General features: G+C 37.1%; 1 protein-coding gene across 5 annotated transcripts; it reads right to left on the bottom strand.

The window, feature by feature from the left end:
• Positions 1-24,263, bottom strand: ASG3 (SNF2 domain-containing protein / helicase domain-containing protein). 5 transcript variants are annotated; one of them, XM_086639979.1, is made up of 18 exons: positions 24,080-24,263; positions 23,591-23,696; positions 14,729-14,869; positions 11,040-11,118; positions 10,740-10,909; positions 10,409-10,543; positions 9,088-9,268; positions 6,638-6,773; positions 6,383-6,500; positions 5,367-5,456; positions 5,048-5,155; positions 4,758-4,952; positions 3,981-4,106; positions 3,100-3,776; positions 2,366-2,511; positions 1,884-2,048; positions 598-712; positions 1-352 (listed from the first exon to the last, which is right to left on the bottom strand). In XM_086639979.1, the coding sequence occupies exons 4-18, from the start codon at positions 11,116-11,118 to the stop codon at positions 328-330; spliced, it is 2,466 nt and encodes an 821-aa protein (XP_086496105.1). In that variant the 5' UTR covers positions 14,729-14,869; positions 23,591-23,696; positions 24,080-24,263; the 3' UTR covers positions 1-327. The 5 variants fall into 5 exon arrangements, with proteins under 5 accessions (XP_086496105.1, XP_086496103.1, XP_086496101.1 ...); XM_086639977.1 differs by having other exon boundaries at positions 14,729-15,232; positions 23,552-23,696; positions 24,080-24,142; XM_086639976.1 differs by lacking the exons at positions 14,729-14,869; positions 23,591-23,696; positions 24,080-24,263 and adding an exon at positions 11,878-12,313 and having other exon boundaries at positions 199-250; positions 281-352.
• Between the last annotated feature and the right edge of the window lie 1,403 nt (positions 24,264-25,666).

Raw genomic sequence — 25,666 nt, 5'->3', positions numbered from 1 at the left:
TTTGTGAAGCGTAATTGTCATTATATTTGGAATAGCAAGTCGTCAACTTGTAATCCTAACTTTCCCAGAGTTTCACAGTAAAACCACATTGCAGATTGTTAGTCACTCTCACTAGAGTATATATATTTGAGAAACAACCAAGCCAAAGAAGAGATTGCCTAAGGACACCTAGAGACTCAGTCATCAACAATTCGAAATACACGATTAGATTAAAACTACGGAAAATACATCGAGGGTGCCCACCACATTTTCACAAGACCCATCACGATTACACACATTTCTTGAACAAAATAGAATGTTCCAGACCACCAACCACATAGAACGTTTTCAAGATGATCGTCGATAGTAATACCTGCAAAGAATAATGTGAATATAGATTTCAGCAAAATAGATTGACTAGGAGACAGTTTCATAAAAATGATGGGAACATGTCTATTTTGCACAAGAATTGCAAAAATGTTGTAAATATTTATGCTTCTGTCAAATTCATCTGTGACAACTACAGATATCTTTTCTTTATTCGAAGACGAGATATTTAAAATGTAGTTGGATAGTAGCAAATCAAGTGAAAAAGAGACTTGTGAATGGAAAACTTACACAAAAATTCTGATACCATACATTGATGCATACTTGCGCAGAAGCCGCTCCACCGTGTACCATTCTGAACGTCCAGATCCATCTTGATACCCAATTCGAGGCATATGGATTGATGCTTTTGAAATCATGGAGTAGTTTATCAGATAACTTCGGAAATTATTATGTTATCCCTAGTTTGCAGCCAATTGAAATACCAGTTTCAAAAGATGTGTAACATTTATTTACATTTTGTTACATTTACGTGCATTGTGCACCTGCGTATACATAAATATACAGATAAAAACTTCGGACGAGAAACTTTTCCTGGCGGAAATGTGTCATCATTTTCCCTATTTAGAAAAATTGGTTACCGGGAGAAAAATTTCTTTCCCTAAGAAGACACGGAAATTTAATTTTAGAGAAAAAGGTTAAACGTCCTTGAGAGTAATATGTCATCCTACACACACACATTGAATTCCAATCTCAGAAGCAGTTGCCGACCCACTCAAGTAACTTGTGGACCGGATGGGGGGTGGACAGAGTCGATCCTATGCCACACCCCCTTACGTATGAAACTTCGTTGGAGTTTAATATGAATATTAGAGTATGTGGGTGCTGTCTTAGGTCTTCCTTTCCGTTGGGCTTCCTTTTCTTCAAGGGGCCTTAAACCTCGCTCACCCCAAAAGCTAGCTCAAGAAGTGAAGCTTTCCATCACATGTATAAGGTGTCCACCACCCCCTCCCTAAACCAATGTGGTATTACTCCAACGAAGTATGTGGGTGCGGTCTTGGGTCTTCCTTTCCTTTGGGCTTCCTTTTCTTCAAGCTTAAACCTCGCTCACCCCCAAAGCTAGGTCAAGAGGTGAAGCTTTCCATCACATTTATAAGGTGTCCACCACCCCCTCCCTAAACCAATGTGGTATTACTCCAACGAAGTAGACTTTGTAGCCTATGCAATAATATGTAAGATATAGTATATATATACACACACACACATACATATGTGTACATATATATATTTGGTTCAAACTCGGTTGAAATTCGGCCAAGTTACTCGACTCGGATCGTTGTGAAATCGGGGATACCCCTGCCTGATCCCAAGGAATTCCCACCCTAATGGCGTAGCTTATCATAAACAAACTAGAAACAAAGAGCATAAGGCTGAGAGGGTCCACAAAAAGTGATCAGAAACACAAGTAATAGCATACAGATTTGATCATTTGGAATTTGCATTTCAGAAGCCGAAGTAAAAGATCTTCAATAAGCAGAAAACAAGTGCTCACTTCTATAAATTGGCAAACAACTTACCAGAATTCTGGGAGGCAGCATAAGATGCCTTTGACAAGCTTTTCTCCAAGTCAGGTATTGAGATATTGCTGCGGGGTACTTTGCGTCTGGCATTATACGATTGTACAACAGCCAAAGCAACCCACTTCGAGTCATTTGCATCTTGAGCCTGAATTTCATGCTCATCTGAGGAAAGTAAAACATATACTTCAAGATGTGAAAATTATTATTAATAAAATAAAATAAAATATCTAACTACGGCAAGTCGAGAACAGATCATTGTTGATCCACCAGGACCACCACAAAGGTTCTGAATAAAAGTGTCAACATAAAATCAGTTGATTTTACATCTCTAGCATCGCAGACTCACAGAAGAAAGGTATAAATACACATATATTCGAACGACCAAACACCAAAGTTTATTATCGCCACTTAATGGTGCAAAATAAGAGATGTGGGTCGACAAAATGAACTAAGAAACATGTAGTAAAACAAATGCTGACCATTTATTTTTATCAAGTGAAGATCACCCATATGAAGATCTTCTAATTCAAAAGCGTGGTGGTAAGCCTCTGGTATACTTTCTGAAAGCTTGGCAAGAGCATCGAACATTCCTCCACGCCCCCAATTCCCAGAATTATCAACACAACTGCAAAAGCAACAATTTCAACCAATTTCATGAAAAAAAATTAATCGCTGGTAGAAATTTGGTATTGTAACTGACAAAATTTAATGCAGTACAATTTTATAATTTATAGGTAATTAAAGGGTTGAAGAGGATCTGTAGTGCAGGACAAAGATAGCACAAGTTAAACCAAAAGAATTTAGTGCTAAAAATAATTCATATGTGAACCAAGATAGATGAGAAGATTCACGACCCCAACTTGGGTGGTATTATGCGTTGCCACATTGAGGAGAGTGGGATTCAATACTTGGCAGTGAGATTCTTGGTCCTCACCAAATAAGAACATGGATGAATGAGAGCATATCTTCTGCATTATTTCTTTTATGTCCCTTGTTCGCGGTATACAAACTTAAAAACCAAACAGTTGCCAATTCTTGCTAGAAACTAATAGTAAGAAATCTAAAGAGTACAGCAAGAAAGGTAAAATGTAATATGTACATTTCAAGACTAGAAAGTGGTTATTTCCTAGCATCATGTCTATTACTAGCAAAAGATGAAACGGGATCAAGTAGCACTTGCTATCCTCTGAAATTAAACACGAAAGAAGTTTACCTAAATATTATGGTTGGCTCCGATGGGCAAACTTTAGATGGATTTGTGCAATCTCCATAAACAAATTGTACAGAACCCAAATCTGACATCGTATCATCATCCATGTTGCAAATAGTATCTTTAATAGCCAATGACTGGTAACCAAGAGCTTCCCACTTCTTTAACTTTTTTTCCTCAGCCTTCCTTTTTGCATCTTCAAATTTTACATTCTTCTCTTCAGGTAAGTTTCTTCTTGGTTTCAACTCAGCGGTGGAGTAATCATTTGATTGTGAAGCTTGTTTGAATTTCTCAACCCATGACAAATACAAAGCCTCATCTAGCCCAGGATCAAAATTAATAGAAGCAGAACTACTTGTTAAGGAAAAGTTATCTCCTATTAACAAATCCATTGGATTAACCTCAAATTTCCTATCATCATTGTCTGATGAATGATTGCGCATTTCAGTTACCTTTTCAGCCATAGCAGTCAATTCTGCCATGTTAACTTCAGTGGATTTTCTATCGTCGACGCATGATGGGTCAAGCATGTGTAGTCCAAATATGACTGAGTGCAAGTCGTCAGCTCCAATTTCGTTTGGTTTCCTGTTTATTGTACCATCATCTTCATCATCATCATCATCATGTCCCACAACATTATGACTGAGCTGCAATTTTTTCTCTGCTCTTCGCATAACCACCTGTAAATATAACAACATAAAAACAACTCTAAGGTGGTGTTTGTTTTTCAACATGATTAATCTGTACATGTACTAATCATGTTTTTACATGTATTTTGCATATTGTACACAAGTTAATGCACATTTTCATCTCTTTAATAAAATTAGATCTTAAAACAACTCTTCTTCTCAAATTTAAACATATTTTACATCTCACATTCTCACCTCTTCGATGGTCCTTCCTGTTACTAGGTTTATAGATAAAACACGATTAGTCTGGCCAATTCGGTGCACACGCTGCAAAGCTTGCTTATCTACCTGAGGATTCCAATCTTGCTCATAGAAGATAACCTACAGCAAGCATCTGAAATAGTTAAAAGACGAAAAATGAAAGATTTATATAAATACATGAGATGATGAGATGCATCTCAGTCGATTCAAAGCCCTAAGAACAGCCCTCAGTATCAAAAAGTTATAGTAAAGTGGGATCAAACTGAACTAAAGGTCTTCGGTATATTTGACTGATCATGTTTTCTTACAATACTATATTCTTGAGAATATTAATTCCAAAATTCTGAAACTGTAAGCTATCTTATCTTGAATAGTAGTGAAATCAAACATAAACGTTGAATGTCGAGTGCATTGCGAGAGAAACGGCCCAAACTACTAAACTGAAAAATTAACAGGCTACAAACTCTACTCTTATAGTTTAAATTAGATTCCAAGAATCCAAAGTTTCAAACATAACACTTAGTCTTGTGGGTTGGGGGCGAGGTGTGTGAGGGGAGGAGGAGGGGCATGCCATCAACTCGTGCTACCCCATGTTATTCAGTGGATTGGTCGGTCCAAACTACTTAACTGGCAAACATACATATGGTTCTAGGCTGGGACAGATATACAATGAAACTATAATAACAACATGCAGTATTGGAAGGTAGGAAAAAACAATAACCAAAATATGTCCCACGTACTCACACCATAAATTCAAATATCAGAACTCACTGTATCAGCCCCAACGAGATTAAGTCCAACCCCTCCTGCTCTAGTAGAGATCATGAATACAAATGGACCGGTTTCAGAATTCATTACTCCCTTGACTGGTTGTTGGCTAAAACTTCTTATTGCAGCAAAGCGTTCCTCAGCGCGAACAGAACCATCAAGGCGTTCATAGGTATACTTCCGCAGCTCTAGATAGTCCTATCTTTCACGCGAAATTCAGTTCATACAGAAATCATCAAGCTGCATATGAGCTTAATAGATCTATTAATATTTGGTAGCAGAAGACAGCACACCTGGAGAATGTCAAGTGTACGAGTCATCTGCGCAAACAGCAAAACTCGGTGTCCAGAAGTATGTAGCTTCTGAAGAAGTTGGTCCAAAATAATAAGCTTGCCACTAGCCTGACCAATAATCACATAGAAAGAAAAGGAGTTACATCCTGTGCAGTAATGTGTGCGTATGTGTATTTGGGTGTGTGTCAAATTATCAATTGAAATAGTGAAGTCTCTTGTTTGCTTTCCACTATTTTTCATCAGTCTTTCCTCCCGCGTGCTTCCGCAGTGATTCCAAACGAAGCTAGTAGAAAGAGTACTGACGAAATACGATGATAACCTGAACAAGATGTTCGCCCTCTTCATATGGTTCGGGCTCTATACCAGGGAAGAGGTAAGGATGACTGCACGCCTTCCGCAACTGTATCACCTGAAAAAATGGATCACATAATAACACATTCAAGCAAGACAAAATTTAAGATTAATCACAATGTAGAAGATTGTCCAAAAAACAGATGCCGTAAATCTATGGAATAGCATCACCCAAATCCCCAGGCAGCGACTCCGAGTAAATTCTAAAACTTGCCATATCTAACCTGTTAGAAATACAATGATGTTGAAGGGCATGCACCTAACCAGACACCTTATACTCTTAGGATTATATAAGGAATCAGATGAATGCCAGATTATTGTTTATTAACCTAGCAAGATATTCAATTAAGATTGATTTAGTACGTGAAAAAACAATATATGACTGGCATATATCTGATCTTCGTAAATCTCCTCTTGAAAAGTATGTCTGGTCATTTAGTTACAAAAGTAAGGTCATGTTTGATGCTTTATTTGTGACTAAGAACATTCTGCAGCAATGAGGATAAAAACACCTACTTGACGGTATTGAAGCCTTGAAGGTTGATAGCTAAAACATGGCCATGTAAGATCATATAAACGTACTAGAGCTAGCAGAAAAATATTTTGTTAGGGCGTTAGCTAAGGAGGTATTGTTGTTTATGAAGTAAAAAACTAATTCATGTGCATTTACTTGTTTAATCTGAAATGTCTGTGCCCCTTGTAAAGTTTATCATTGAAGTGCGCATTCAGCTTAACTTTCAGCTGAAGGATTGCTTTAAAGATCTAATTCACCAATACATAGAACCAAATGCGAAAGGTGTTTTTCCTGTCAGTGAGCCTGTGGGAGACTAACGGTACTAGGAAATGTGACCCCATCGTAAGCGGTTAAGTGTAATAACAACAGAAACAGAACTAACAGTTGCGAACAAAACAGTAATACAGATTATTAACTACAGAAATAAAGATATTAAACAACTTTACTATATGTCAAGACATCAGCATTACAATATTCTGTAAGGACTGGTGGTTAGAAGCTCCCGAAGAGAACGCAAGGAGCTTAGGAAGCTCCCTCCTCAATATTGAAATATAGACCTTTTTCTGCAGAGCTACAAGTGGTGCCATCCTGTCAAGACCAAATTTTGCAATAATTATCTCATGTAAACAAGATATAATGGTTCAGAAGCTCGCAACAAAACCCATTCAAGCCCTGAATGCAATTTACTATAATCGATAATGTAGAACTAGGATGGAGAATCTAACACTGTAATGTCAGTAAGAGGTGGCAGCACAAGAGTTCCACGTTGAACAAGCATCGACTTTGTTCGTCTCAGCATGAATGCTCTCAATATGTATCTCAATGTTTTGAATTTGTTTTTGCCTTTGGATCCATCATCATCTGCTCACCAAAAGCCAGAAGATATTTCAAGAAGATGCTCTCCTCAATTAGCAACCTCCGATGCATAAAATGTTTCTAAAACACGGAAAATTTGGAAATGGATCACAAAAACCAACTTTCAAGGTTGTCAAGGGAAGGGAGAGGGGTCTAGAATTAGAGGCAGGGTGAGCGCCCGACATCCTTATCATAAAACAAAAGGGCCTTTTTTGAAGGTGGCCATCCGATTTACCTCTGCATATCTAGCCGCCCAATTTTAATCTTCACTTTTTCCATCCAGCGGTTTAACTTGGTTGAGCTTAAATTAGTCAACCACTTTTACAACTTCCCCCAAAAAATCTCCTAAAATAAACCAACTTCAAAACAAACCCAAGACTAAAACCCAGACCTCGTTTCAACTAAATTTTTTAAATTATTTCAATTAATTAGAAAAGGGAAAAGCTACAAAGAAAATTCAAACTCAAAAATTGAGACATTAAGGGCTATATGTTACAACAATAGCCACCCAATTAAGTACAAAATCATTAAGCGTTGTAAGTTTAGCCCAAGGATTCTGCCCCGGTGTCAAATGAAGTCCTTTTGTTGCAGCTATATCTCTGATTCTCTCCTATAGGCTTCTCCTTCCATATTGTCCAAAGTATTGCTGAAGGATAAACTCCCAAGCTGCAGGCCCGTGTGGTGGGGGGGTGCGGCCAGGGTGCCCGCACTTGGCCCCCCACCACTAGGGCCCGTTTCTTGTAAAGATCTGGATTTAAGGTATATATAACTTGGGATGTTTATTGAATCACGGCACATCATTTCATACAATTGGTTAAGTAGGTGAGTTCCATACTAGCAGCCCAAGACCGCTTGCCTTGGCATTCACATCCCGTTTTTTCCCCTCTTTTTGTGAGGGTGAGAGTATAATACCAATCCTTATTTCTACTCCATTACACATCTTTTAACCATTTTATTATTTTTTTTCCCCTCTTTTGAATATGTACATATATATCTATGTGAAAATCATTATATAAAATATACCATCTTCAAAAATTTCATTATGCTATTTGTAGTTAAAACTTATAATCTAAGATAAAATAAATAAACATTTTGCTCACAAGTGATTTTGGATTGTTAGACTAGTTTTCCTATACAAACGAAAAAAAAACAAAAAAAATGTTACAGACTACTTTCTTCAAAAACAATTCGGATTCATCTAGAGTTTTCATTTATCTACTGATAAATTATCTTGCATTTTGTTAAAAATTTTCTAGTAAATTTTTTTTAATTATACAAAAGGCCCAGATTCAGATTTTGCACGGTGCCCCAAATTCTCAGTCGTGGCCCTGCCAGTTGCAATGGCCTGGTTTGGCAATCTAAGGCCATTTATTGTCCATAGCACTCAAGGACGCTTCCTGGTTATTTGGTTCACACTAAGCTATTTAAAAAGAGTGGATGAAGTAGTTCTAGATACTTCTTGCTACCTCGTACTAAACAAAGATGTCCCTGGCCATTGAAAAAGAACTAATTGTCTGACATTGAAAAGACTCCATTTGGAAATAGGATGTAAAAATAACTTTATTTAGTGCAAGTAATGTAATCATATTAAATATATTGTATGTATACTAAATAGATAAATATTATTTTTGTTGTACACGTAAACATATTGTATAGCTATTAACTAATTTAATATTTCTAACTCTAAGTATGAAATGCTTTTCTTATAATAAAAATATTTTTTCTATTCTATGGTATAAATATATATGATAAATGCGTAGATAAGTTGCAGACATCATAGTTACTATATATATATATATATATATATATATATATATATATATATGCATGGTAAGAAATATTGCAAATCTCACGATTTACAATTTGACTCAACGATACGATCTATCAAACAGAAAAACACCTCATTATACAATTTGTGATTTAACAACATTGGTTTTCCTATTAAGTGGGTACCAAGATGATCAAATCGAACAAGTTTTTTCCCCAATTAACACTCGTAAAAATCTTCTGACATAAGCTATAGTTTCATGGATGACAAAAAACACGGTGATTTGTTGATAGGATTTAAATAGATTAGCGATGCTTATTTCCATTTCATAAATAGCAGCCAATTCTGAACTCACTAAGCCAACTTCTTTTGTCAAAAAGGGTGCAACAACCTATTTAGGCTTCACTTCCCTAGGTAAGGTTTTCACGAATTTGACAAGTTTTCACGAATTTGACAAGTTTTCACGAATTTGACAGGTTTTTACGAGTAAAGTTTGCACGAATTTGACAGGTATACTACTGGAACTTTTTAAGGTACTAATGAAAACAAAACCTGTTGAGGGATCTCCAGCCTCCTTAAATGTGATAATAAAATCCTCTAGTTTCCCAAATATCACAGGCATGCAAAAATGCATAAGAGCCCACAATTCCGAAAGGTTGTTCTGTATAGGAGTTCCCGTCATCAATAACCTTCTTGGAATAACAAACCTCTCTTCCAATACATTGTATAAAACCTGCAAGGTTGTACAATTAGGTGTGGTTATACTTCAAATGGAAATGCAAACTGCAGCATTATTGCAGTCCATATCAAGTGCAAAGTTTGTCAGACAATATTATGAACCATTTAACATTTAAATGGAGTAAACGCTAGGATTTAAAATCATGATTGTGTTACATAGAAAATACAAACACGAGTGCAAGTTTTACATGGAAAATACCAAAACAAGTGCATGTGTTACATAGAAAATACTATCTTACTCGCTTACGTTTAACATTTTAGTTGTAAAACCACCAGCTTTTCATTTCAGCTCACTAAGTTCCGACCCTCTCTCTAACAGCCTATGGGAACATCAAAAGAGAATTAACCTTAGAACGTCAAGTGAGATGGTTTAGATAGTCAATTACAATTATAGGCGTACATAGAGTGTGTTTTAAAGATTTTAAAACAAACAAAAGTCATATAACTTACTAAAACATTTACGTTGTAACCGGCTTTTCTTTTTATATCACCCAGTTTCTATTCACTCTAGAGTGTGTTTTAAAGATTTTAAAACAAACAAAAGTCATATAACTTACTAAAACATTTACGTTGTAACCGGCTTTTCTTTTTATATCACCCAGTTTCTATTCACTCTAGGTCTGAAAAAACAAAAATCCTAGTAATAATATTAGGGAATATGCCCCCTTTAAGAGGATAAAAGGTTAGGTTCGAGATGTCAGATGGTTTAGTCAATCATTTAAAATACTATATATTAAGGGGTAATCCTGTAAACTTCTATATAGGAACCGCACACAATGTACAAGAAAAAAAGACTTTTAGAAAGTTATCATATAATGAAGTATCTCTCCATAAAAAATCAAAATGACAAAAATAAGTTAATGTTAAGCTCATCATAAATTGAAGTGGGAGTATGTAATGTCGTAACGTAAAATCATAACTTGCTTGTAGTTCTTCTGTTGACAGTTTTGCTTCTTAAACATTAATTCAAATTTTCAAAAAAACAAACAACTAAATTTTCTTTTTATCTTACCATCTACCAGGCTCCAAGATGAGTTCAACTATAATGGATGTCCCATGGAAATTGAGATAGTTTCAGAAGTTAATTAATCACTAGACAAGGAAAAAGATGTTAAAAGGAGTGGTCAGTACATACACTGGAAGGATTTTTAAGTCTTTGAGCTTCATCAATCACAGCATAATGCCATGGAATTTGACAAAGAAAATCTTGATCCACCAATGCTATGTCGTAAGTCGTTAATAGAACATCATATGGGAAAGATGTCTGTGCCTGAAACCAAACAAAGACGAGCACCATCTGAATAATACTGGTGTCTGAACTTAAATTATATCAGAGGGCAAATACCACATTAAGGAAGCCCGACAAAACCAATAGAGAACACAACGGAAACCCATGAGATGTCATGAAAATGTTCATATCAAGACATTAATCATTAAAAACAATACGGGTAAGATAGTAAAGTTACTCGAGAGTGACTTGGCAAGGAAGATTGTTCTTTTGTATTCTCATATGCTTCCCTGCGTAGATCACATCTGTGTTCTTTGTTACCCACATACTGTAGAACTTTTAAGTTAGGGCAAAATTTGGCAATCTCTGATACCCATCCATCTGTGACACTAAGAGGACATAATACCACTGCACAGATATAACAAAAATAAACAAACAAAAAATAATGTTAAGCACCAACTAATCTCTAAAGCCAGTTATCAAATTAACAATGCAAATCTTTTATATGGAGGATAAAAGTATAAAAACCTTTACTCACAGAATGGCCCAGGTGTTTTCAGATGGACCTTCAAGTAGCTCAAAAAAGTGATTGCTTGCAAAGTCTTCCCAAGACCCATCTGCCAAACGTTCATTTCGGAATGTGCACAAGTAAAAATAAATCAGTTCTTTAAACCTTCCTTTTCTACTCAAAACTATTAAGAGTGGAATCTTAGTTAGTTGATCACTAATCGCTAGACTCGCTGCAAGGTAAGACCAGCAGAAAGAGTATACCATTATGAATAGTGAGTTCACCCATCAAGATGTGTATTCCACTACTATCATCCATCAACCACATAATCCAGCTTTCCCAATATCTCTCTCTATTCATTATTCAATTCGCTTATACTACTCTATCCACCCTTACCACTTGCACTGCTAACTAAGATGAGGGCGACTCGACATTGAACCATCTGGCAAAACAAAAGTCGTGCCACTCACATAGTCGACACTTTAAATGACAGTACTTATTTCAAACTTTACTATTATTAATTAACATGACCTAAAGAACCAATTCGTCGAATAATTTGGATAGCATATTTATTGGGTATTTCATGGTTCTCTCGTTCGTAACTTGAAAGTTAACCAATTCGTCGAATCATTATTCTAGTCATTCAAATGGCTAATGCAGCCCTAAAATGATAATAATCGTACATGGACCAAATAACTTTACTAAAACCATTTTGCTTCCATTTCCAAGTTTTATATTCAAAGAGAAACCCTAAATGATAAATGGGGGGAAGCAGAATCCAACCTCGTCTCCTGCAAACAAACCCAATTTCAGAAATTTGAGATCAAAGGGGAAGTACGCAAACAGAGGTAGAGAGAGAGAATCTAACCTAAAATGACGTTGACACCAGAAACATATCTGCCTATAAGCCACGAAACCCCTTCGATCTGATGAGGTTTAAGCAACGCCTTAACCCCAATTTCAGAAGCAATAGCACCATCGAAGTTTGGTTGATGTTCGCTTGTTCGATTAAGTTCGGTCGAGAGAACAAACTGAGCTGCGGATTTGAGCCTCTGTTCGTAGTTGTTATACATCTCTCTCTCTCTCTCTCTCTCTCTCTCTCTTCTCTCAAGTTCTGAGTTCTCACAGTCGTTCGGTTTCATTAAGAAAACCCCGCCACGACTTCTTTTCAGATTTTTGACCGTTTCTTTTTCCGGTCCACCCTACTCTTATGCTATATGGATATTCATATTCTTTATATGAAGATCATTGAAACTTCTCTCTCCCACCACCAACCCACATCTCTACTCTCTACGGATGGGATCGGGGCAACGGCTGTGAGCTTACTCCCTCATTGGGTCGGGTCGGTTGGACTTTAACACTGTATGTGTCCAGAAGGACTATTGGACTGGCTAAATTATTGAATCCTCGTGTCTATAACTTGTTTAAACTGCCATGTTTTAGAGTTGTTCGATATCGACAATTCAAGACTCAGACGGAACTGTGGAGTACCTGCTTGGTGCACTTTAGGCAAAGCTCAGATGGGTTAAGCTCGGTCCAAATGGAGAGTGTCCAAGACCAAAACTCATTAGGGCAAGACACATAGTTATATCATGGAGGTGTAAGAACGTATAAGAAAACCATTCCACAATTCTTTATACAAGAATGGGAGATTTGCTGTTTGGACCCCCTTTCTCATAATCGACTTGCTGTTTGGACTCCCTTTTTCCAGAGTTGCATTTTGGACTCCCTTTTTCAAAAAAAAAGTTAAATATAACATTTCAAGAGAGAAAAATACTATTGTACCCTCTAATTAACCTAACCCAACCTAAATAAGTAACCCACAAATATTCATGTCAATTTATCAATTGATTTTAATTATCTTTATCTCTCCTAATATTAAAAACCAATTCAAATGATCTTGAGAACAAGAGAAAACACAAAAAATGCTTCAAATATGTGTACTCATGATACCATTTGATTTCAAATTGCATGGGATGACAAACCCACCTGTCACTAAAACACCAATTAGTTAATCTTCTAGAGAGAGAAAGATATGAATAGCACCCACCTCCCACTAAAACACCAATTAGTTAGTCTTCTAGAGAGAAAGATGTGAATAGCACTTGAGTATACCATTCAGCAACTCGGCCCAATTTTTTTTCTTTTTTTGTATGTTTATATCACCATCTCCTCATGAAATTAGACCACCTCCCTCATTAATTAGACAGTAGTAAAGAAGTTCATCATCAGGTACACGATCTTCTAGTACTCCCAAAATTGAATCAATTTCGGAGTCGTTAGACACTTAGATAGTAAAGGAATCTGAGATGATGTTGATGATCAACTCCCACAGAAGGAAAATCAGCTGGAACTGTTACTGCCTTTTACATATTAAAGTTAAAACTTTTTCTCTATCAAACTAGTATAGATTACTAAGTTCTTGATCTGTTAAAGTTCTGGTATATTATTTTTTCAGAAATTGATGCTTGGGTTTTTGATAATCTTAACACAGATGCCATAAGATGGACCAAAACACCATGGATTTGATTTCAAGTTCTTGGGCAACATAAGTGGAGAACCATACTTAGTTCAAACAAATATTCATGTTAATGGTGTTGGAGTCAAACAAATATTCATGTTAATGGTGTTGGAAACAGAGAAGAAAGACGAGAGTCTCTGGTTTGATCCTACCTAAAGCTTCCATCTTGATGAAGCTCAACAAAATAGCGGAACAAGTCTCCGGGAGATTTATTGTGAGTTGGGTTCTGAAGGAGAAGAGGGGAAACCAGTTCATAGAGTTAGTGTTTTGGTAATGTGAGTCAATTCAAATGATTAAGTGATTAGGGTGTGTGGGAAGAAGATGAGTTAAATAAATTAGGGAGTCTAAACTGCAATATTGATTATATAAGGGTAAAGTGGGAATTACTCAAAGTATAGCTTTAGAGACGGAATATTCCTGAGAGATTCCATCAAAAGGGAGTCCAAAGTGCAACTCTGGAAAAAGGGAGTCCAAACAGCAAGTCGATTATACGAAAGGGGGTCCGAATAGCAAATCTCCCTACAAGAATGATGTTGTGTTCGGAGGGTTTCTCAGCATGCCTACATGGCACGCCACGCAAGCAAAGCATCTCACGTGAATGCCAAGGTTATAAGGGATTTCAATAATTTCAGAACTGGTCCTTTCAATTTCGTTAATCATAACTAAAGAGGGGTTTCACTACCAAAAAGAGGTAAAGAGATTTAGCCTTTCAACAACCAACTCGTGTTCTCTTCTTCCCAACTGGGGTTTTCATCGTTCTTCATCCCAATCAAAAGAGCTACGGAGGTTCCCATGGGTAAGCAACTCGTGTTTTCTTCGTGTGAACTTAGATTTGCATTTGTTCTTCTTCATCCAAATCGAAGTTCTCTATGTCTCTCTACAAATCTAAACAGGTTTGCATCACTAATTCTATTATTACCTTCAATGTCTCACCAATCAAAAGTCTGAGTTCTTTGTTATTTTACTAGTTTTAGATCTAGATAGATTTTTAATTTGTCTTTATGGATCGACCTTGGTCTTACTGAGTTTTATTTCTTGGCGTCTGTGCACTTGTGGTTGGTCGCTTTTGGGTTCATCGGCTTGTAAATTTTCCATATCTTGTAGTTTTTCTGAAGACATTATCAATTTCAAAACAAAAATCGAAAGTAAAATAAAAAAATGTGATTCCGCTAGGAATTGAGTTTAAGATTCGGGTTACCTAACAATAATAGCTTGTTGGAGTGCGTCCTCCTTCTAGCGCCAATTCACCGATATCAAAATTTCTCTTCAAGGAATCAGTTAGAATATTGAGACTGCTACGTTGAAACCCGTTTTGCTCCTCACGTTCTAGGGGTGAAACCTGCAAGGAACACGGAAACCTCTCTGACACTCAAAATCCTCACTTACTAGGACCTTTAATAGGATTCAGGATTAAGTCGGCAAAGCATTGAGAAAGCTTCTGCCCCCATGTTTCGGGACTGAGGAATCAACCCCACTTACATAGACCCCCTAGTCTTCTCTTAAATTCCAAGACAGACCTAGTTGTATTTTAGCCAAGGCAGAGCTTAGGCGTCTAGGACGATCGCACCGGCCCCCTAATTATGGGCTTCTCTTTCTGATTCCACCTCCATGTTGACTTGATACGAGTTGACCAGTTGGGCTTTCGGTCATTTTTTGACTTATTGACTTTAGTCAACTGATGATCGTTTTTTCGATCATCAACCTGAAGGAGTTGAAGGAGATGTCCTTCGACCAAGGTGACAATGCGAACAATTTGTCAGATAGGACAATTGATGTGGAAGATCATCAAGTCCGATTGATTTAGGGATCGTAGAGTTGTAGCTAGAGACCAACTACGATCGTCGAATTACGAAGTAATTCGCGGCTAACTTCGATCGGATCCTACAACGGGTTACACATAAGAGTGTCAAATTGATCTAGGATATGACTAGTGGGAGTGAGATATAATCATGGGAGTGTCCCATAAACATATCTCATAGGCCTAAAAAGGAATTAGGCAAAGATAGTACAAAAAGGCCAAAAACAGGGTTTTTGGGCCTTAGCCGATTCGGGCACTTCTAGGGCTCGGATTGGGCTGATTTTTGGAGGGACGTTTCCTTATATTATGAACATTAAATCTGCCAATTTTGGCTGGATTTGGACGTCATCTCCTTAGGGAATTGAGAAAATACCAATAGTTGCTATTTTCGACTATTTCCCTAAATCTTATTCTAAAGGGTGTTTTAGGAAACCTAAAAGGAGGTGGATTCTTATTAGGGTTCTATATAAACACTCTTAGGGCAGATAATAAGGTGTGGAATTTCTCTCTAAGCTTTCTTACTCTACCACATCAAGTAGAGAGGAGAAAGTGAGCTAATTCCCATTACTATCTATCTAGTCAAAGAAGAAGGTGTTCTTCTTTCCAACCACCATTGGTGTGCTAGCTATACAACAAGGTGGGAGATCAAGTTGATTGCTCGTGTCCCAAGTAGAGGAGCTACACTTGAAGCTCTTGGTCTTCTTCAATCAATTCAACTAGTTCGAGGGAAAAGCGATTAAGGTAATCTACTATCTCCGTTAGTTTAATTACTAGTTTTGCATGTGATCCTGGGAATACTAGTGTAGACATTAGATGTCTTATTTCTACTATAAACACTAGTATAAGGGTTTAAATCCCTACAGTGGCGTCAGAGCCTCTTGCAATGAACTAGTTTTTGCTAAGAATCGAACTAGTTCATATTGGATATGATTGATAGTTTAATAAATTGAGTTTATAAAAGTATTTTAAAAGTGTTTTAAAAATTATTTAAACTCACAATTTGATATTATTGAATGGGATTCAATGAATTTCAAATTGAGAATCAAATTGTTAAAAGTGTTTTAAAAGACTCAATTTGATTAAATTTCAAACTAATCCATGCTTGATTAAGTTGATAGTTATGTTTAAAAAGGTTTTAAACATGAAATTTGATTAATTTTGAATTGGATTCAAAGATTTTTCAAATTGATTTCAAAATTGTTCTTTGAAAAGTTTCAAAAACCTAGATTTTGATCCAAAATTGGTTTGATTAAGAGTTGTTTTTAAGTTTTGGAAACTTTTGAAAAACAAAATTTAGAATCTAGAAGTGTTCTAAAAAGAAGTGTTTTGAGTTTTAGGAAACTCTCAAAACAAAATTTGGAAAATTTTAAAAGTTTCTAAAAGTTTTGTAAAATTTTAGAAGTGTTCTAAAAGATTTCAAAATTTAGAAAGAGTTTTAAAATTGGAAGTTAGCAAATAAGATTTGCACAACAACAAAAAAAAAAAAAAAAAAAATTTTGGAAACTAGGGTTTTGGAAACCCTAGTGTCCGGCCAGGAAGCTTCCTGGCCGGACAGAAGCTGCTGGTCGCGTCCACTGAACGCGTCCAGAGCAGCTGCAGGAGACGCGTCCAGCAACTGCAACCAGATTGCCGCTGGTCGCGTCTAGGACGCGTCCAGAGCAGCTGGGACGCGTCTTGGAGACGCGTCCAGGTCGAGTCTAGGACTCGACCACCAGCTGTAATGGAAGCATCTGGAGACGCGTCCAGAGCAGCTCGGACGCGTCTAGGACGCGACCAGAAGCTGCACTGGTAGCTTCCTGGACGCGTCTAGGACGCGGCCAGAGCTCTCGACCAGACGCGTCTTGGAGACGCGTCTGGGAGGTTCTGGGTGTCTCGGACTAGTCCAAGACACCTAGTGCTGGTCCGGTCCAGCACCAGACACGTCTAGGACGCGTCCGGTGCATGGACTAGCGTCCTGGCTCCGGGCCAGGACGAGACCAGGCCTTGGTAGGCCTCGGCCAGGACATGCCGGCCCTATGGGCCGTGCTATGTCCGGACCTTGTCCGAGCCCTTTTGTGGGCTTGGGCCGGGACTTGTCTAGGACTTGACCCGGGCTTTTTCGAGGCTTTTCGGACCACGAAAAGGGACCATCATTCGAGTGGGAGTTTTTGCCAAAATTTCTTCCGATTCCAACCAAATAATTCCAAAATCAATCCGGGCCATCCAGAAGGCCAAAACAGATTTCTCTTTAAATTGATTTATGAAATCATTAAGAATCGAACCAATATTTTTCCGAAATTGACCCGGGCTTTCTCGAGCCCAAAACGGAGTTTTTCTTAAAGTTGATTTTAGAAATCATAAGAGATAAAACGAGAACGCACCATTAGTCGAATTCTTCGAATTTAGACTTAAGGTTCGTCATGTGACATGTGATGTCAACAAAAGTATCTCCCAAGATAATCATGCATATATAATTCTTAGCCTTGATATATTATATGATTGCATGTGATGTGAATGCGGGAAACTAGTATGGCCACAGATTTATATCTTTATTCTTGTTTTAAGCACGGATGGGTGCATGCTTTGTAATTAATTTTAATTTCAAGTTTATACGATCTGCGAATCGTTAGAGTCTTGTAATTAGAGTTTAGGGTCTATGAGTCCATTGAAGAAACTCGAGGATGAAATCCAAAGGCGAGTGGGAGAAATCAATGTAGGTTCAAAGATGGTGATCTAAGATGAACCAAAAGGCGAAACAAGAAGAAAACCAAAGGAGATTAGATCTTCTAGGTTAGGGGCCATACTAGGATCCATGTCTGCTTGATTTACTTTCTCGCGCGCATTTACTTACTTATTTACGCTTTATGTCGTGGACGTTAGTTAGGCTAAATAGTTCACTATAGCAAACGCCAGACTAGCGTAAAAGTCCCCAAAACGTAATCTTGAGTAATCGCCTATCCAGATTAAGACACTCGTTGCGCCCTTGTTCGAGGAAGGTGGGTCGGCCTTCGCAGAGTACCTCCTCTACCTTGGGACAATGCGGGTAGGTCTATAGAAGAGGCCTACACGTCTAAATGGTTCTACTCAACGAGATCAGCAAGAGAGTCTTGGATACTCGAGGCAAAAGGATAGATTAGTCATTCATTAATGAAATCTATCAACCAAGAGTCATAAGGTATGATCAGTGAAGTAGTTCACTCACCCGGAACGACGGAGTCAAAGGGTAGGGCCTTCGTCCGCTTTACTCCGAAGAACTGGGGTCTTGGAATCACTTATTCAATCGGGGACGATTTTTATTGAATAATGTGGGAAACTAAGTTTTTCAAAAACGATAACGAGTTTTAAAACTTTGCCATTTCTTTATGTAGTTTTAAGATGACACGAACGATTTCAACATTGAATCACACCTAAGGGAGGTGCTGATCCACTTCCTAGAATGGAAGAATGAATCCGAGAATAGTTCTCAGATTCAAAAGGAAGGTCACTAGAATACCCAATCCCAATGTTGACTCATACAAGAGAAAGTCAAAAGCCTTTTGCAAGCAAGCGTATAACATTCTCTTTGGAAGAGTAATGGATGCTAGCATAACCATTAAGACAAACTAAGGAAGAAATTCCTACAGAAGTCATAAATGGGGAGGTACGAGACCTCCAAGGCAATCTGAAAGTCATCCTAAGGGAAGACAACAGAATACATCTATCACCCAATTCAATATCGATTGAACAAAGATAGATAAGACCTTAGATGAGTCACTCAGGTTGTTACGGACAAGCTGAGCAGAACATACGGGAATATCCAATCTAAGAAAGGTTCTTGAGATTTGGTACAAAAATCTAAGAAAGAGCTCTTAAGATTCAAAAGGGCAAAGGGTCAGTCAAGTGAGACAAACATTTGATCAAAGAAAAGCAGTTGTCGAGTACATGATCAAGAGTATTTCTCATTACTGTGAATGTTTCTAAACAATGGCTAGACCATTTAAAAGGAAACTACCCTCAGCACCTGGAGGACAAAAAGGAATGAAATTACGAATTTCGGTTCCGTGTCCTTGTTAACAAAGTTAAAAACAAGTATCGTAAAATTCCTTCATCAGGTATTTAAGACCAGATGAGCTTCTCAGTGGGAGCTTAAGGGAATTACATACTTGACTAATAGAAGTAAAGATCCAAGAGGGAGCAGAAGCAGTAATGCTAGGGATGCTGAAAGGGATCAAAGTCTTCTTTTAGACACTGATCTAGCTTAGAACTTAATAGTGATTATTTTGTTCTTCTAGAAACATATGATGTTTTAAACCAGTGGTAAAATTAACTGAAGGTTAACATTGATAATGGCTAAAATCAAGAAATTCAAACTCATTAAACTTTAGCATTGTCAATTAGGTCTTAAGAACTGAATTGACAAAGTCATCCTTTTCAAAAGGCATAGAGACTGGTAATCTATTAGGACTCATACAGTGTTATGCAGACCTATAAGTTTAACTGCAGAAGCTAACGAGAGAAACTTCAAATACGTACTCTGACAACTTCATGAAGTATGGAAACATACAAATCATAAAGTATAAGTCGGAATGTTTGAAAGGTTCAAACAAAGTACAAACCGAAGTAAAAGAATCATTTTGACAAGAGAGTTTAAGTCATCCAATTAGATTGGAGTGGTAAAAACTTGAGTCAAATACTTGATAACCATCAAAGGAGTTGAGCAACCGTTTCCCAACTCGCTCCATGGAACACATCTGAGGGATGGTGGATTCAGTGGGAGCAATCGAACATTGCTATGCATAATTCGATCAAAGATGGGTTTAAGCCAGTCTTCCAAATATTTTTGGATATATTCTAGAAACAATTGTTTTCACACTTACCAAAGTCCGTCTAACAGCTAAGCTTGTAAAAGCATTACAAAAACTAGCTAATATCTGACGCAATTTCTTTTAGAAGAAATTTGGGCTTCTTCCATAACCAATCAAGAGAACAAAGTGTTTGTTGCTCATGATAGTATTCTTCTAATAATTAGCACACCTAGTAGTCTGGGAGAAAAGCACTAATTATTACAAGAATAAGTGGGAGAAAAGTACAAGTCGATTTAATTCGATCATGAGAAAAATCATGAAGAGTCATGAAGAACAATCATGAAAACTTGTACAAGACGATTAAATTCGACTAAGAGCAACAAACTGCGGCTCCTCGGAAAAGGAAAGGTTAAAGATATGATCTTGTAAACCCACCGCACAAAAGCGAATGTCATTCGCAGGAGAACTCTCAAAGCGAGTGAAAGTGTCTCTAAAGGAATATCTCAAAGTAGTTGAGATAACTCCAAGTTGTTGTTCAAAAGCCCTGAAAGGTCAAAATAAAATCTTAAAGACTCAGAAAATAAAGGTTATTTCTGAAGAGATAAAAGACCTGCGCAGAAACGGAAACTGACTCTAGATTTTGGCTAGAAGCCAAAATCATCGTGGAATCCATATCTCGTCAAGACATGAAGCTTGATAATTTAAGTCAACAGAAGACCTAAATTGGTTTTCCAAAGTAGAAAACTGAGAAGGATGGAAACATTCATGTTTCCCGAAACTAGACAAAAAGAATAAGATTCTTCCAATCTAGTTATGTCCATAAGCATGCTTCAGAAATCTATCGACGGATTAAAAGCACGCAAGAGTTAGAACCTTCGATTCAAAAAGGCAATCAAAGAAGTTTGATTCCTGAGGAATGAAGAAAATCTTGAATCACGAGTTTCAAGAAGGCAAGTGGGAGAAACAAACCTTCCGGGTCCGTATGCTGAGTACATACAAAAGATTAAGTACGACATAAGATGTTGTGTAACAGTGAACACACTGACTCAATAAAAGGACCACACACAAGGATGAAATGTCATTTTGGGCATCTGAAGATCTATAAGCATAGATCAAAAGGATGATAGGATTGGAGAGACTCAGTACGCTGAGATGCTTGAGATCCGAAACAGAAAATCTAAGACTCGGAAAGTCTAAAAGAATTTCGACCCAAAACTCATGACTAAGAGCGTTGCTAAATCGGAGTTTTAAAAGACACCGATGTAGCAAACAAGCATGAGAGGGAGATTTATGTTCGAATACATAAAGTCAATCATATTGGATATGATTAGCATTTGAATATCCAAATTCGGATTTGAAAACCGAAACACTACATAGAAACATCCTAGAAGGCTAAAGGATGAAGTAGTACAAAAGTTGAACATGTCATCGTAGCAAACTTCCAGACATTGAAGGAAAGTAGGCTAAAAGTGTTTTAAGCCGGGAACTGTTGCAAATACTACATAAAGAATTAAAAGTCTTAACTCTAGTAAAAGTTACTAGAAATTATCAAGGTTAAAGTAAGCAATCTTCAAATTAATTGATAATTAGCAAAGTTTAAAAACGGACTACATACGTAGTCAAACTAAACTGTCACCTAAGACATAGTATGAGACTCATACACAGTCTAAGGCATGAGGTAAATTTGGAATAAACCTCGACGAGTAAAACTGAGTGGGTAAAAAGAGTTTTACGGAAGAGGCTCAGATTTACAACTCTCGTTATCAGAAATAATAGAGTTATTTCACAAGTCGTCTAAATTTGGTTTAGTATTTAAACGACAGTCCATCAATAATAAAACATTCCGAATAGGTTTGTCAGATACGTGATCTGATGAATGAAACCCTATTAAGTGAACTTGGAATATTTATTATCAAAAACCCTGGTCCAGGTCATTGCATGGACAACAATGACTCACGAAGACTAGCACGGGAGTCGATGGGATAACGCAGTTTCATGGGCTATAGGAATAGTATATTTTATTCGACTACGTGGGTGTGTAAAAGGTTTATACACTGGATAACCCTCAAATGAGAAGTACATCACTCGTGATGAACGTCAATACTTCTCATAAAGACAATTGGAGAGATTCCTCAAAACATGAGTGCTCCACTCATCTTATGAAAAGAATGTCCGACTTTGGTTTTGTCAAACGCCGCGCCGTAAAAGGAGGTTATAAAGACGGATACTGGGAAGGACAGGATAGACATGAAGTTAAGTGGGAGCGCAAGAATGGATTGTGTCACCCTAATCACATTAGGTACAAAGTGTCTCAAGGCCACTTGATGAGTAGCAACTGAAAATGCGTGGCCGCGCTCAAACGGATTAAAAGTTAATCGTTTGTCTTTTACAGTTGTACTCGGATATCAAGAAAGTCTGAATGACGTGACGTATCAGATGGGATACTAAATTGACACGGGAATCGAGGCATTGCACTTGTTCTCAGTCCAAGTGGGAGTCTGAAGGAGTTGAAGGAGATGTCCTTCGACCAAGGTGACAATGCGAACAATTTGTCGGATAGGACAATTGATGTGGAAGATCATCAAGTCCGATTGATTTAGGGATCGTAGAGTTGTAGCTAGAGACCAACTACGATCGTCGAATTACGAAGTAATTCGCGGCTAACTTCGATCGGATCCTACAACGGGTTACACATAAGAGTGTCAAATTGATCTAGGATATGACTAGTGGGAGTGAGATATAATCATGGGAGTGTCCCATAAACATATCTCATAGGCCTAAAAAGGAATTAGGCAAAGATAGTACAAAAAGGCCAAAAACAGGGTTTTTGGGCCTTAGCCGATTCGGGCACTTCTAGGGCTCGGATTGGGCTGATTTTTGGAGGGACGTTTCCTTATGTTAGGAACATTAAATCTGCAAATTTTGACTGGGTTTGGACGTCATCTCCTTAGGGACTTGAGAAAATACCAATAGTTGCTATTTTCGACTATTTCCCTAAATCTTATTCTAAAGGGTGTTTTAGGAAACCTAAAAGGAGGTGGATTCTTATTAGGGTTCTATATAAACACTCTTAGGGCAGAGAATAAGGTGTGGAATTTCTCTCTAAGCTTTCTTACTCTACCACATCAAGTAGAGAGGAGAAAGTGAGCTAATTCCCATTACTATCTATCTAGTCAAAGAAGAAGGTGTTCTTCTTTCCAACCACCATTGGTGTGCTAGCTATACAACAAGGTGGGAGATCAAGTTGATTGCTCGTGTCCCAAGTAGAGGAGCTACACTTGAAGCTCTTGGTCTTCTTCAATCAATTCAACTAGTTCGAGGGAAAAGCGATTAAGGTAATTTACTATCTCCGTTAGTTTAATTACTAGTTTTGCATGTGATCCTGGGAATACTAGTGTAGACATTAGATGTCTTATTTCCGCTATAAACACTAGTATAAGGGTTTAAATCCCTACACAACCATCATATGATGACTATGGACAACAATTGAACCTACGACCTTTAGATTTTGATATGATGATCTTGGCATGACCCTCCCCACATGGACTCAAATGAAGTTCGCCCAACTAACACCAAAATCCACATCCCTTGTTATGAAATCCTCCCTACACATTTAATGAAGATCGTAATTACATTTGAATAGTTAAAATACTTCAAATAGTTTCTATAAAATATACTAAAAAAAAGTATACCGCTTATGGACACCTTGTACCAATTTACGGCAAAATCATCACATTAAAATCTAGGGAAAATTAATTTGAACTTATTTCAGAACAATTTTAAGCAATTGAACCAATGTAGGAAAAAATCTGAGCAAAATCGGTAGTTTGGGGTCGATAATTACAACAATTTGACCCAAGTAACGATCGTCTAAGTAATCTGATCTAAGTAATTTGGCCGAAATCATCCCTTCAAAATCACTAAAGTATCAAATTAAAACTATGAAAACCATCAAGATATGAAAAGAGAAAGAAGGAACGCTAAAAACCTGATTTCAATTTATTAAGGAAACCGTGGATCGGTAAAATATATTATATATACACACACACACACACATATATATATATATATATATACATATGTATATAGAGAGGGAGAGAGATATCAGATCGATTGTGATGGAGGAAACCCTTGGAGTCACACTTTGAATGAAGAAGGAAAACCTAAGTTCCAAGAGGAAAAGACGAGTTGCTCGTTCTCTTTCCCACGGGCTTTAGCTATTTTTGGTTGGGAATTCCCTCTTTATGATTAAACGAAATTCAAGGCACCATTTGCAAAGTCCCTAATAACCTAGTCATCCATGTAAGATACTTCGCCCGCGTGACGCGCCACGTAGGGTGTCAGGATTGGGTCAAGAAATCCACTGGGCAGAGCATCATTTTTTTTATATACCCACAATTTGGGATTACTGCTCTCAAGTCTCATCCCGTTCAAACTCATGTGAAGCGTAGTGGAGTTGGTTGTGGGTGATTCGTCAACGAACAATCCCATATCTTTTAATGAAAACTGAACTTGTAGGTTTAATTGCCAACTTTATAGGTTTTCTCCGAAAGCAAGTACGAAAATAGAAATAGAGAAATATTTTCTTCGAGAACCAAATATTTTAAGAAACAGATTCTTCGTAGTTATTTTCCTTATCTTATTTTGTTTAGTGATTTAAAGAAAAAAAATTTGGTTTTAACTTTTCATTTTAGCACTTGATTCACCTACGAAAAATGGGAATTCTACTTATTTTTCGTTTGAGATTCAAGTGAATTACCCTTGGAGACTAACAAGAACAAAGATATAACGAATACATAACAACTGCTTGGCACTTAAATTTTTATAATGTTCAGAAATAACCATAGAGAAATTTGTTCAAAATTTTTGTTTAAATTTTTTGTTTCGATATAAGGATACATCAACTTTTTTTTAGTATTCAGCTCTTTATGCCATTTTCGTAATTCACTCATGTACGAAAAAACAAAACTAACCCCTTAATTTAATACTCCCTCTGTCCATTTTTGTTTGGTTGTTATTCTTTTTATGGATGCCCCAAAATGTTTGTTTCGTTATATAACATTTATTTAATTACTAATATGATGACATTTTCAAAACTACCCTTTACTTTTAATTAGTTCTACAATTCTACCAATGTTATTTCCGAGAAATATGTTATATTAGATAGGGATAATTTGGTAATGTAATTTTAGTCATCAACATTAAATAAGTTTTTCTTAATAAGTTCAATTTCCCAAAACTACAAGCAAAATGGGACGGAGGGAGTATAAACTCTCCCTCATCCTTACTTTCCCTTGCTCTTTTACTTTCTCTTTATCTAATATCTTTTAGATTGATGTATCTATGCTGGTAGTAAGGCGATATCTAAATCAAGACAACGTAGGATTTGAAGTGTGAAAGATGCGGATGTACTTTTGGAGACGATCGGTGAAAATACTAAGAGACATGGAGGTGATTTGCTAAGTTGTGATTATTGTTTGATTATTAAAATTGCTTTGGAGTTATTGATTTTCTATGCAATGAGATCTAGCTTTGATCCAGGTATTTGTCTCCCTTTTATAATTGTAATTAAATC

The sequence above is a fragment of the Eschscholzia californica genome, unplaced genomic scaffold (genome assembly GCF_041429995.1).
Source record: "Eschscholzia californica isolate CP2 unplaced genomic scaffold, dmEscCali1.0.p SCAF_5, whole genome shotgun sequence".
Taxonomy (NCBI): domain Eukaryota; kingdom Viridiplantae; phylum Streptophyta; class Magnoliopsida; order Ranunculales; family Papaveraceae; genus Eschscholzia; species Eschscholzia californica.
This window is presented reverse-complemented; position numbering and strand designations above follow the sequence as displayed.

What these genes read in the sequence shown, in the direction of transcription:
- ASG3 (XM_086639980.1), bottom strand. Translation starts at nt 12,082, where the DNA reads ATGTATAACAACTACGAACAGAGGCTCAAATCCGCAGCTCAGTTTGTT. An exon ending in CCTCTTACTGACATTACAGT is followed by an intron (nt 6,501 to 6,637) that starts GTTAGATTCTCC and finishes TGGTCTTGACAG; the next exon opens with GATGGCACCACTTGTAGCTC. An exon ending in CAGGAAGGACCATCGAAGAG is followed by an intron (nt 3,777 to 3,980) that starts GTGAGAATGTGA and finishes TTATATTTACAG; the next exon opens with GTGGTTATGCGAAGAGCAGA.